Source organism: Diabrotica virgifera, chromosome 1, assembly GCF_917563875.1.
Source record: "Diabrotica virgifera virgifera chromosome 1, PGI_DIABVI_V3a".
Classification (NCBI taxonomy): Eukaryota; Metazoa; Arthropoda; class Insecta; order Coleoptera; family Chrysomelidae; genus Diabrotica; species Diabrotica virgifera.
The window spans coordinates 103963716-103976933 of NC_065443.1; the positions used below are offsets into that span (position 1 = coordinate 103963716).

The 13218-nt window shown below is 31.5% G+C and overlaps 1 protein-coding gene across 1 annotated transcript in view; it reads left to right on the forward strand.

Moving 5' to 3' along the window:
* The window catches only part of LOC114325346 (protein jagged-1b), a 698311-nt gene that overhangs the window by 621701 nt on the left and 63392 nt on the right, over positions 1 to 13218 (forward strand). The window contains exon 8 of the mRNA XM_028273403.2: positions 6144 to 6257. Coding sequence (XP_028129204.1) covers positions 6144 to 6257 — 114 coding nt within the window. The remainder of the gene's footprint in view (positions 1 to 6143; positions 6258 to 13218) is intronic.

Sequence of the window (13218 nt, forward strand, 5' to 3'; positions counted from 1 at the left end):
TCTTCATTATTTTTCTTTCATGTTCAAACCCCATATTCAGTTTTATCCCAAATATTTTTAAACTGCTCTCGTTTTTTTAATTATCGTATTAATAAAATCATCAATTTGTCTTATACAAAATGCAATACCGTTTGATTTCTGTAAAATGTCAAATAAAAGATCAGTAAAAGGAAAAATCTCTGCAAAAAATTTAAATCGAAATATTCTTTAAGCGAATGTATGTAATACCTAAGCACCCCTTAGCAGCAGTAACAGTCGGAGCATCTCACTTTCGCGAAGGCGATAGGATAAGCGCTTCCATGGTACCAAAATTCGCGCGACTAGTGGATGGGGTCATTGAACCCTGACCACTTTTTAAACGGGACAACTGTACGACAAGCGGCGATTTTGAGATGCGCTTCTGTCAGGAGTGGACCGAATAGTTGAATTGTGTGCATATTGAGTTCGTTCGTACGCGATTAATTTTTAATATTTTTCAATGCCTATTGCCTAGGTAATATGTAGATTACTTGGATTAGGGAAAAATTTTTATTATTAAATATTAATTAATAATATATTTTCTTATATCGACGTATAAATAGAGAAGCGGCGCTTCCCCCGCTTCCATGGACCGCACGCCTCTGCATAGAACAGAAGAAGTTATCCTGGTAAATTGGTCTATGTACATACTTTCATCTCAAGAAAAATCTTGGAAAAATAAATAAATTAGTTTTTTCCATAACAAAGTTCACTAAATAATTTTTTATTACAGAGATGAAAATAATACAGTTCTTATTATTTTATCCAGTTACGTCAATTTAAAACATAAAAATCCACGAGTAAAATAAAATTCCTGTAGCTGGCTGTATACCATAAATCACAAAAAATACTGGATCTTTTGTAAAAGGTCTATTTAAAAGACCCCAATAAGGGTTACATCATATAACCAAAACGTTTTCGGATTAACAAATAATCCATCATCAGTGTTTAAAAGCCAATAGCATGCATGCATGAGCCACCAAAAAGTTATGGGTAAAAACCTTTTAAATGTTGAAAGATCTTAAATAAAATTGATGGATGTTGCAAATATTTCTGAATATTACCCAGGACAACACAGGACTCTAAATCACGTGGGTTTATAATTTAAAACATATTATAATTGTAATAATATTAAGTTTCTGTGTGAGAGATATTGCAGTTTTTTTTCAGCGCGCTTAAATTTGAAGTTCCATTCTAAACAAATCAAAATCGGACAGGTTATTTTACGGTTACCATCACTTTAACGGATTATACCATACCTTTTTACTCCTTCTCAGTATATGCCATGTATATGTAAATTAAAGAACTTTTTAAAATCTACAACTTTTATTTCACCATTTTTTTCTAAAATATATAATGCCTGGTTGCACCAACAAACCTTAAGCTCCAGCTTAGCCCAGCTCAGCTTATAGATCCATAGTTTTCGATATTTATCTAAGTACGTCTTAACTGAGACGAAGTTTAAGATACAATCCACGTGGTAATCCATTGTGGCAAACTAAAAATTGATCTAAGGCTCAATGGTGCAACGCGTATGTTTAGTAAGCTGAGCTTAGGCACATCTTAAGCTTAAGATTTGTTGGTGCAACTAGGCATTAGACACGGTTTATAGGCAATCAATGATTTTTTCACTCTTTATCATTGTTTAAAACAAACATTATACGTCTTCAAAAATTTGTCATCAGCTATCACTAATACTATACATTTTACACTCAACGAAAAAGGTACGTAATATCAATAAAAATGTTAGTTCAGACAACAAACGTAATACTTAAAATTTGTCCAATTCTTGGTTTTATTGGAACAACAAAGCGATCTTCATCAATTAATTATTTTCGTTAGTTGAGCCAATGCATTACGTTTATTGAATGGATGAACATTCATTATGTATACCATAATATCACTTTATTGATATTACGAAGTCTGTTAATTGAGTCAACGAACACTATTCATTGAAATAACAACGTTGTTAATTGACCGACGAAGACTATTCGTTGTGTCAATAACAGTGTTATTTCTCCTAACGTATTATCACGATAAGGAAAAGCCGTTACATTTCAAATGGTCAAGCAAAACATTTATTGTCTCAACAACTACTTTTATTGTCACCATGAACGCATTGGTTGTGGTTATTAAACGCAGTAGTAAATTGATAAATGCATTCGTTGTCACAACAATCAGTTTACATCTATACAATAATCATATATTACTCTATATTAACAACATATGTACATTGTTTTAATGAAATATGTACATTGTGACGATAAACCAAGGTAATTGCTTGTCATCTACGAAATCAAGAAAGTGAGTTGCTGCCAGAATTAACATTATTTATTTAATATACGAAACTAAGTTATTGGCTGAATAAATTGAGTGTTATTGATTAATGTACTCTAGTTATTTTCACAATTATTATTCAATCATTGTGACAATAACCAAATACATTCGTCAATGTCTAAAAGTTCGTTGAAAAAAAAAGTTAAATTATTGTTACAACGAAATACGATTCAATAATCACTGTTAATCAATATTACGAACTAAATTTTTTTGAGTGTAGATCCTTCAAATACCTGTAAATGATTTTTACATGAAATCGATGATTTTTTCACAGATAGACTTTGGTAAATGAGATTACCTTTATTACCGAGGGTACCGTTAGTATTGTTATATCCTCGATATAATAGATACTCGATACTTCTACTCATCTTGTCTGCTATCTAAATTTCAATATTTTTTCGATAGTAAAAAGATGAGGTCACTAGTTCAAACCAGTAATCAAATTACTCAATTTAAAAAATATTCTAAGTAGATTAGCAAGCTAATCATAACTATACAGTTATTTCCAACACTTAAGATGAAGTAATTACAATACACTCACAACTGAAATTCGGCGACCGAGAAGCATTTAATTATTTTTAAATGTTAGTGTATTTTTTCTCGTCGAATTCCAATCCGAAGTTCGTATCATAATTATTTAATTACAGTGATTTATAGGAGAAAGTGAGTATGAACAAAGTGAAGCTGCAACCAACACGCCTTCCGATTTGTATCCATTTCATCAAATCTAGAGAACTATATACCTCGGTAAAGATACATTTAATTAAATTTGGAGAATATATAATAACTTTTACAGCATCGGACTAGGAATCTGCGTATAATAAACTATACATACACCCAAACTTTTATCTGAATCATCAAATGTTTCTGATTATATCAAGCTTCAAGCGAATTTAAAATAACCAACATAGGGAGTCAAACAATATTGAGTTTAATGCAATTTAATTCCCAATACATAAAAATTACAGAAAACCATAAAGTCTTAAAATAACAAAGTTACACCTCCTCGTGTATATCTGTGAAAAGACCTGTCAATTTCCGTACTGGTTGTGGTACTTGTGCATTTTATCCAAATCCTGGTTTCATCTGAAAATAGCACTTTATGCCAATTTCCAATGTTCTAGTTTTGGTATTGAAGACACCAATTGAGGCAATCAATCTTGTGCTGCCTGGATAACTGATGCCCCGTAGCTTTCTTTTGCTGTAAAAATAGTCCTTGAGGACGGAGTCTTTTTCTTATCATTTCAACAAACACTTACACCTGTAGCTTCCGAAAGCTGTCTTTGGAGCTGCGGGTGAAAAATGATTGATTCGCTTCTAGCTACTTGGACAATAAAACCATCGTGGCGACCTGTTGTTACACTTTGTCTTTGTCTATTCTTAAGCGTTCGTATTCCTGATGAGGCGTAACATAGAGCACTTTGACACAACGCCCTGTGTTACGACTACCACTGCAGCTAGGTCCCTCAGAGACATTTCACATTCCTTGCTTCACAAGACCAATAATTTGGAAAAAACAAGGCATCACTAAAGGCAGCGGAATAAAAGAAAACAAGAGAGCAGCGGCAGCGGCAGGGGTTGGATGCATAGTGCACACCAGATTAACGACCAAATAAGTAAGTGGAAAGCCTGGTCAGAGAGAATACTATCAGTTGAAATGAAAGATAAAGGCAAGAATCTAAAAACAATAATAATTGTATATGGTCCAAATGAAGACGACTCGGCTTATAATAAGGATAAATTCTGGGAAGAATAAGCATTGGTCACGAAACAAGCAAAAGGAGATATATATTTAGCAGGAGACTTTAATAGCAGAGTAGGAGCAAATAACCAGGAATATAAAGAGGTACATATTAGAAAAATATGGAGAAACAGCACGAAACAACAATGGTATAAGAATGCTAGATTTCTGTATGATGCATAATTTAGTAATAACTAATACATTTTTTGAACACAAAAGCACAAGAGAAGTTAAAAGTACAGAAGAAAAATCGATAATTGATTACATGTTAGTAGAAAAAAATAACAAGAAAAACGTAATGGACACAAAAGTTAGAAGGGGTCCAGAAATAGGAAGTGACCACTATTTAGTAATAATGAAAATAAAACAAAATATGTCAGATAATAACAACAATCACAAAATGGAAGAAGAGAAGCAAGAATATGAGACTATTAGGTCATATAAGTTGAGAAATACAGAGAATACTGAGAAGCACCAGATGATCATAAATCAAAAACTAGAAAATACTAAAGAAAATAGAGAGGGTCAAAACGTTGAACAATTATGGAACTACTTCAAAGAGATAATACTAAATACAGCGACAGAAGTATGTGAAACAAGTAAAAAGAGCAATAAAAGTAAGCAAACTGCATGGTGGAATGAAGAAATAAAACAACAAGTTAATAGAAAGAAACATGCTTGGAAAATATACTTACAAAACAAAACACCAGAAAACTATGAAGAATATAAAAAACACAGGAGATTTGTAAAAGAACTGGTTACAAAGGCAAAGAAGGACAAATGGACAGAATTTGGAAAAAATATGGAAACAAACAGTAAAGAGAATCAAAAACTGTTCTATGGAGTATTAAAATCAATGAGAAAAGAAAGACTTCAAGAAATAGAAAACATGAAGAATAAAACTGGCGAAATTCGTACAGAAGAAAATGAAATAATGAACAGATGGAGAGAATATTTCCAAGAGATGCTACAAACTCACTGCTATCAAGAAGAAAACAACGTAGCGAACCAAAGAATAGAAGTAGACAATGTAGACCCTATAACCATAAATGAACTGCAAGAAGCTATTGCAGAAATGAAAAACGGAAAAGCACCAGGCTATGACAGAATACAGGATAACCAGTGAAATGATAAAAAAATGGGACAGAATGCAACAGAGCTATTATTAAAAATATTTAATGCAGTTTGGAGAGAGGAACAGATACCGATGGACTGGCAGAAGGCACAGATAGTACCGATTTATAAAGAGGGCGATGGAACAGATTGCAACAATTACAGAGGAATAACATTGTTAAGCACTGTCATGAAAATATACGAAAAAATACTGAACAAAAGAATAATCGGAAAAATTGACAGCACACTTGAGGAATCACAAAGTGGTTTTAGAAAAGGCAGAAGCACCCAGGATCATATATTATGGGAAATATTAGAGAAGAGAGGTATAAGTAACAAAATGATAAGGGTAATTAAGAACTTTGGAACAACAATGTGAATTATATCATCAGCCAAACGAGAACATCAAAACCATTTACTACGAACGAGGGACTAAGACAAGGAGGAGGATTAAGTCCAACACTATAATTTACATGGATGAGATAATTAAAGAATGTAAAGTAAAAGTGAAAAAAATGTGCTAAGTGACGTGAGGCAGGAATTCACTGGTCAATGCATTTGCGGATGATATTGTGTTAGTGGAGGAAAGCCAAGATATGTTTGAGCAAAAGTTGAAGTGTTAGATAAGAGCTATTAAACAGAAATAACTTAAGTTTAGCAGGTCGAAAACGGAGTATATGTGGTTGGGAGGAACAGGAATAATTGGGGACATAAAATTGCTTGGGGAAAAACTAGGAGAGTAAGATAATTTAAATATGTTGGCTCCTACCTAACAGTGTAGCTCCATTCATAATACAGTAGCTCTCACGTTCAATCAAAATCACAAAGACAAAATCTTTGTATACCCACAAGAGAATAAACTTAAACAACGAATTTATTGATAAAACCGGTACCATTAAATTAAAAATTAATAATCAGCTCCTTTTGTTTTCAGATTTTGATGAATGTGCTTCAGCTCCTTGCCAAAATGGCGGTTCCTGCATTAATCTAGAAAACTCCTTTATGTGCAATTGTTCCAGCGCCTGGGAAGGCAACGTTTGTCAGTTTGGTAAGTTTGTTTTAGTTTTGTTTTATCCAAAACGATCTCAATAACGTTGATTCGAATATTTTAAAACTAAACAAATAGTAAATATTTAACTTTGAAAAACATCACAAAAAAATTTAAGCACAAAGCATGAGGTACAGCCATTAATAGGCAAATGAATTTAAAGAATTACTATTATCTGTTATAATAAATTAGTGCAGCGTACGTTGTCATCTTCATTTTGAGAGATTAGTATTGCGTCGTCTGCATGGCAGATTATTTTAAGTTGTTTTTTTTTCCATTTGGTATCTTTTTTAGTTCTTACTTTTTTTTTATTATTTCATCCATGATCAGGTTGAACCGTATGGCAATCATGGAATCACTCTTCTTCTACTTTTACTTTTATTGTGTTGTTCTGGTAGATATTTTCGATCGTTTTAATTATTCCTAGAGGTATAGAGCCTACAATATGGTCCAGGAACCGAAGCTTTTCACCTCGAAATTTTTACAGAATGGATCGATTTGCTTGAAAATTTGAGAATAATTAGTGGATAGTCCACGGATCAAAATCTATATGATGCCGTAACGCGCTTTTACCATGGGGGTGGTTGACATCCCATCTAGGGAGTGGAAATTTTTTATTATATTTTGACCGCAAAACTTGATAAAAACATTCATTCTAAGCAAAAAACGTCCTATTTATTTTTTTGATAAAATTAATAGTTTTCGATTTATTCGCTATCGAAAGTGTTAGTTTCATATCTAAGAAATCAATGTTTTTCGAGAGTATACTCATTTACGATTCACTCAATTTTTGCCGTATAAAATTTTTTTTTAACCAATTCTTGGGAATTGAATAACCTATAAATCATATTTAGACATTTTTTCGTATCTCTGATGCTAATCTTTCTATTCTGAAGAGAATGACATTTTTATCAAAATACAAAAACTCGTTATTTGCTTTAAATTCAGTTTTTTTTATAATCATTATAAGCCAGTCAAACTTCTAGAATCTATAAACAATACATAAATAAAGAAGAATGAATAAGGCCAATGACTAAAAACACCGCTAACTTACATTATTATGCTTCCAATTGGATTTCCCCTTTTTTTTCAAAAAAATATATTGATTTTTTACCCCGTAACTTTTTGAAGTTATACTTCTTTACCGGCGATAGAGGGTGATTTTTTTATATGTTAAAACCTATCAGCCCGGCGCATGCGCGTTATAACTTTGTTCTGATTGGATGTTCAAATGACATGTCAAGAATTATCCGATATGGCAGCTGTGGTTTGGAGGTAAAGGTAAAGGTAAACAAATGTATAATATATTAGTTTTATTGTTGTGAGGACAGAAACAAAAAAGTTTATAATATTGTAGTGACTTTTAAATAGTTTTTAAAAGCAACAGGTACGTAATAATTGTTAATGTATCATGGGTATAAACCTACCTATTTGATCTGCCAAAATACATAGTATGTAATACTTTTATTTATATAATTTGATTACCATCAAAATTTCTATCAATATTCACCTAATATATTGTTTTTTTTACTCTATGTTTTGTTGTATTTTTTCAATTCTAAATCATTTCAATTCAAAATTAAAATAATTTGATCAATTTTTCAAATATCAAAATATCACAAGTTTAATCCGTTTAGTTAGTCGATCTTCGTAAATAATGACACATAGTGTCCGTGGCTAAGCGGAGAAGGCGAATGAATTCCAATACCAACCGCTCTTATCAGCGCTGGTTCGAGTCTCAATAGAAACTTTCTTTTTTGTTTTTTTTTTTAATACATTTTATGATTGTAAGTATATTTATTATATAATTGTATTTTCAGAAAATACGTATTTAGTTAAAAAAATGTTCGACAATTAATGTTCAGACATCATTTGTGGCTTGTTTAATGTGTTTGTGTGTGTTTTATTCTTTTATTATTTTAATTTTTGGCATTGTTCTAATAAAAATGTTTGAGAAGTAGTAAGTATAAATTAGTTTAATATTTAAACAAAATATAAATAAAAAGTATATTAGTTTCGTTTAAATCATATAATAGAAGTATAACTTCTTACGTGCGTACAAAGTACACACACATTCTTTTTTATTTTTGTCTTGGTGAAGGTGGTTTTTGCATGTTATTACAAGTTTTAATTGTCAATAGCTCACTCAATTTTTGCCGTAGAAAAAATTTTTGCAAGCCAAGTTCTTGGAAATTAAATAAGCTACAATTTCATGTTTAAATATTTTTTCGTATCTCTGATGCTAATCTTTCTATTCTGAAGAAAATGGCATTTTTTACCAAACTACAAAAACTCGTTATTCGCTTTTAACTCCATTTTTTTTAAACTAATCATTCTAAGCCGATAAAACTTCTCGAACCTATTAATAATACATAAATAAAGAAGAGCAAATCAGGTCAATGACTAATTTTAATTAAGGTGGTGATTAGGGGGTTGTTTTCGATCACTTTTTGCTGAAAAAAAATGGGGCTGACATTCTTTTCATTATAAGTCACTTAATTTTTGAGCTAGAGACTTTTTTTTTTATTTTTGGAGATAGATATTTTTAAATACTTTAAATTAGTTTCAACAAGTTATCCTCGAAAAATGCATAGTTTTCCCGTCTTTTGACTTTGAAACTACAATATTTAGCATTTGACGAAGAAGAGCTAACATATAATAAAGTATAGCTCGATTACTATTGGTCTTAAAGAAAACTGGAAAAAACGGTTTTGATTGTTTTTTCAAAAGGTACATTTTTGTTAAGTAAAGTTGTTTTGATAAAACGAAATCTTTTTGAGTTATTAGCAGAAAACTGATTAAAAACATTGATTTTTTCGATATAAAACTAACACTTTCGATAGCGAATAAATCGAAAACTATTAATTTTATCAAAAAAATGTATAGAACGTTTTTTGCTCAAAATGAATGTTTTTACCAACTTTTGCGAACCAAATATAATAAAAAATTTCCACCCCCGACATGGGGTGGCAACCACACCCATTGTAAAAGCGCCTTTCAGCATCATATAGATTTTCATCCTTAGATTATCCACTACTTATTCTCAAATTTCCAAGCAAATCGATCCATTCTGTAAAAATTGCGAGGACAGGTACTATTTTAAGCTTCATTACTTGGACTAGTAAGTGGATATCGTCCTTTAATTTGACCCTGTTCTAAGTTACACGAAACATAAATATATTCCAGTTTGTTGTGTTCTGATGATGTCCCTTGCACTTGCCTCATTATAAAATATATCGTCGGTGCATGATCTTCCCGACTTAAAACCTTGTTCTTCTGCTAGCGTTATAATTATTTCGCTTGTTTGTTATCTCTTTGGTTTTTAAATTTAGTGTTTTGCTTAAAAATTAATTTCTCTGTAATTCTCCGGGTTCGATTTGTTTCCATTTTGGAGAAAGCTATTAGGATACTTTAGCTCCATTCTTGTGATATTGTTTTGTTCAAATTTTTACTCTTTTCTTCTCTTTTACTCTTGTCTAAGAGTTAATAGCCTTTTTTCAAGCGGAGCGGAAGAGTTATCATATTTGTAATAAATAAAAAGTAATGTTCGGTATCGGCAATTTAAAAAAAAATTGCAAAATTGTTCTTATTTCAATAAGAAGGATGTAATTGCATATTAAAACATAGTTCTTAATTCCAAGCAACTTTTCATAATAACTAGAGTCCGGATTTCTAAATCATAATGCTTATGGTAAATAATACAAGCAGGACTATTTTCTTTTTAAATATGAACGAAATATGCAAAAATAAGTCATTTTTCCGCAAATCGCCAGGAAATTTTGACATTCCTGTCAAAATTTCTTGAAGAAAAAGTCAGGACTTCCTTACTGTAAGGAAATGTCATTTCCTTACTGTAAGGAAATGTCATTTCCTTACTGTAAGGAAATGATATTTCCATACAGTTGTTAGTGTTCTACATAAATGATAGAAAACACATTGCTTATAAGGAATTAATTTATATTTTGAAAACATCAAGTCATTGCTGAATACATTTTTAAGATCAATTTGTTATATTTACAGTAATTTGTTCAACTCATCCATTCTACAGGCCCCAGAAATACCAAATATTACAGCCACCTAAAAAATAAATAAAGCTATAATCTAAATAGAAATTAAAACCTTGTAAATTACCTTAATCATTAAATTTTCTTTATCTGGAGCTTCCTGGATAAATTTTTCAATTTCTTCCTTCGTTAAAATCTTAGATTTCTTTGCCCTATAACCTTGAGCTTGCCGTTTCAATAAAGAACGAAGTTTTGAGTATGTAGATATATCTACATTGTGTTTAAGTGCAAGGGTTGACTTCAGCATTGAATAATTGGCCCATAATGTTGAAGATTTCATCTTTAAACAAAGGTATAGGAAGTATGCCATTACAACATTTTCTGAGAAAGAACTCGTATTTTTACTCATGCGATAATCCATAAAACGTCTGTATGCATTTTCGTACTTTTCTCTTGATTTCTTTGGCAATAATTCTAATGAAGCAGTATTCACTGCCTCAACCAGCTCTGGAGGAGTCCCAGGAATGGAAATTTCATCATTACTTATCATTTTACTTTCGAGAACACCAGCAATTAAATTTATAAGCGTCAAGTTTGACAATTCAACCTCAATACGTTTCCATAGTAACCCAAGTAATTTTATTAGGAATTTCAAAGCACCATTTATTTGGGAATAAAATTATCGCGTTTTTTTTAAATCAATCAATATCTGTCGAATTTTAAACGATTTGCGGAAAAATAGTATGTTTACCTCGTAGGAAAAGCCACATTCCTGGACTCTGTGTTGCTAAGTCTCGGCTTGCGCCTCGACTTAGCAATCTTCACAGTCGTCCAGGAATGTTAAGCTTTTCCTACCCGGTAAACAATGTACTATTGACACCACTTTTTTATGCCTTTTGTGCTTTTTTTAAATTTTTGTGCTTATTTGGTGCTTTTTTATATAATATTATTATTTTGCATTTGTGAACAGCAGAAATTTAATTTTGATCTATGCAGTGCAATTGTGGACTGTGATCTCCCATTAAATAAATTGAAAAATGAAAGTTTTAAATAATTTTTGGAAAAGTACTATCAAAGACATGTGCCGGATAAAAGTGCTCTGCGAAAAAATATGTTAAATGCGTTTATAAGGAAACCTGAAAAAAAGTAAAAACACTAGTTGGGAACAATTATACCTGGTTTGCTGTGGACGAGACTACGGATATTTGTGAAAGGTACGTCGCTAATGTAATCATGGGCGTACTTCACGAAGAAATCTTGACGACGTGTTATTTAGTGTGCTCAAAAGAACTAGAAGAAGAAAATAACAATGCAGTTCCAAGATTCGTAAATGAAGCTTTAACAAATTTTTATCTTCTCGAGGCTGTGCCCACCAACAAAACAGCATCAAATCAAAGTGTTTTATCCAAATCAAATTCACTGTACGTGTCTAGCACATGGCCTGAATCGCGTTGCTGAGACTAAACGGCTGCAATTTCCACTTGTTAATGAGTTGATTAAAAATGAAAAAAAAATTTCATTAAAGATCCTTTAAGGGTGCAACTTTTTAGATACAGATTCCCTAACACTCCATTACTACCGGAACTAGTGTTAACTCTGTGGGGTACATGGTTAGATGCAGCTTTATACTACACCGAATATTTCGAAGATTTTAAAAGCTTCGTATTGGAACTTAAAGATACTGCTAGCAAATCGATAAAAGATTGTCAGGATAGGTGAAACAGAATTACAAAACAATCTTGCTAAAAAAAAAATAAACAGTTTTGAAAAAAAAGATGGAAGGTATCCCTGGAAAAATTGCTCAGATAGTATTAACAAGTCAAAAGTTAACATATTGATCCGGCAGTAGTGGCAAAGTATAAAGTATGCATTGATAACCAGTGCGGACTTTGAAATAAGCTGTTCGATATAAAAAAAAGTGTTGAGGGACAGGCGCCGAAACTTTACGATGATATATTTGAAATGATATATACGAAAAATGATATATTTTCCTTCATCTAAAGCGCGTGGATAAAAATTTGGTTAAAAGATTTTTGTCTCAGTTATCTATTTTTTTTTTGTTTATTTTATTTTATTTTTAAATTTATAATAGTTATTTACTAGTTCTTAAGCTAAGCCTAGTAGGTCTGGATCCCGCGTATGAAAAAAAAGTTGATTAATAGCAAGCTGAAAATTTGTTAATAGCTTAAGGGTGTCTAGTCGGATAAACTTTGATATATGGGAACACTGAAACAGGGGCAGTTTTAATAATGGAACAGGTTAAAAATTTGGAACGGTCAGACCACAAAAACGGCACATTTATTTTGTCCGACAGAATAGACTTAAACTCTCCGAACAGAGATTAAACTCTCATGCAAAAATCAGACTGCTATTTATCACCTGTCATAATTCCTGTCATTTGACATATTCTACATGTTCCACTCATTAAAACTCCCATTTGGTAAAAAATAGCAGCGTGATTTTTGCATGAGAGTTTAATCTCTTTTCGGAGAGTTTAAGTCTATTCTGTCGGACAAAATAAATGTGCCGTTTTCGTGGTCTGACCGTTCCAAATTTTTAACCTGTTCCACAATTAAAACTGCCCCTGTTCCAGTGTTCCCATATATCAAAGTTTGTCCGACTAGACACCCTTAAGCTATTAACAAATTTTCAGCTTGCTATTAATCAACTTTTTTTTCATACGCGGGATCCAGACCTATAGAGATAATTATATATATTTAAAAAAATGGTTTGTCAAAATTTATATGCTTATTTTCATGCTTTTTCTGTATAATAAAATGCTTTTTTTCATAAAATCGTTATGCTTTTTAAGCGCTTTTTTTACATTTCTTTATGCTTTTAAATCCGAACTCTAATAATAACAATTTTCGATATTCAAAAATAGAAAGGTTAGCGAAAGGTTGAGCGAAATTCATATTTTTTGACATACCTCAAATGAGATTGTTAAAATTTTATAT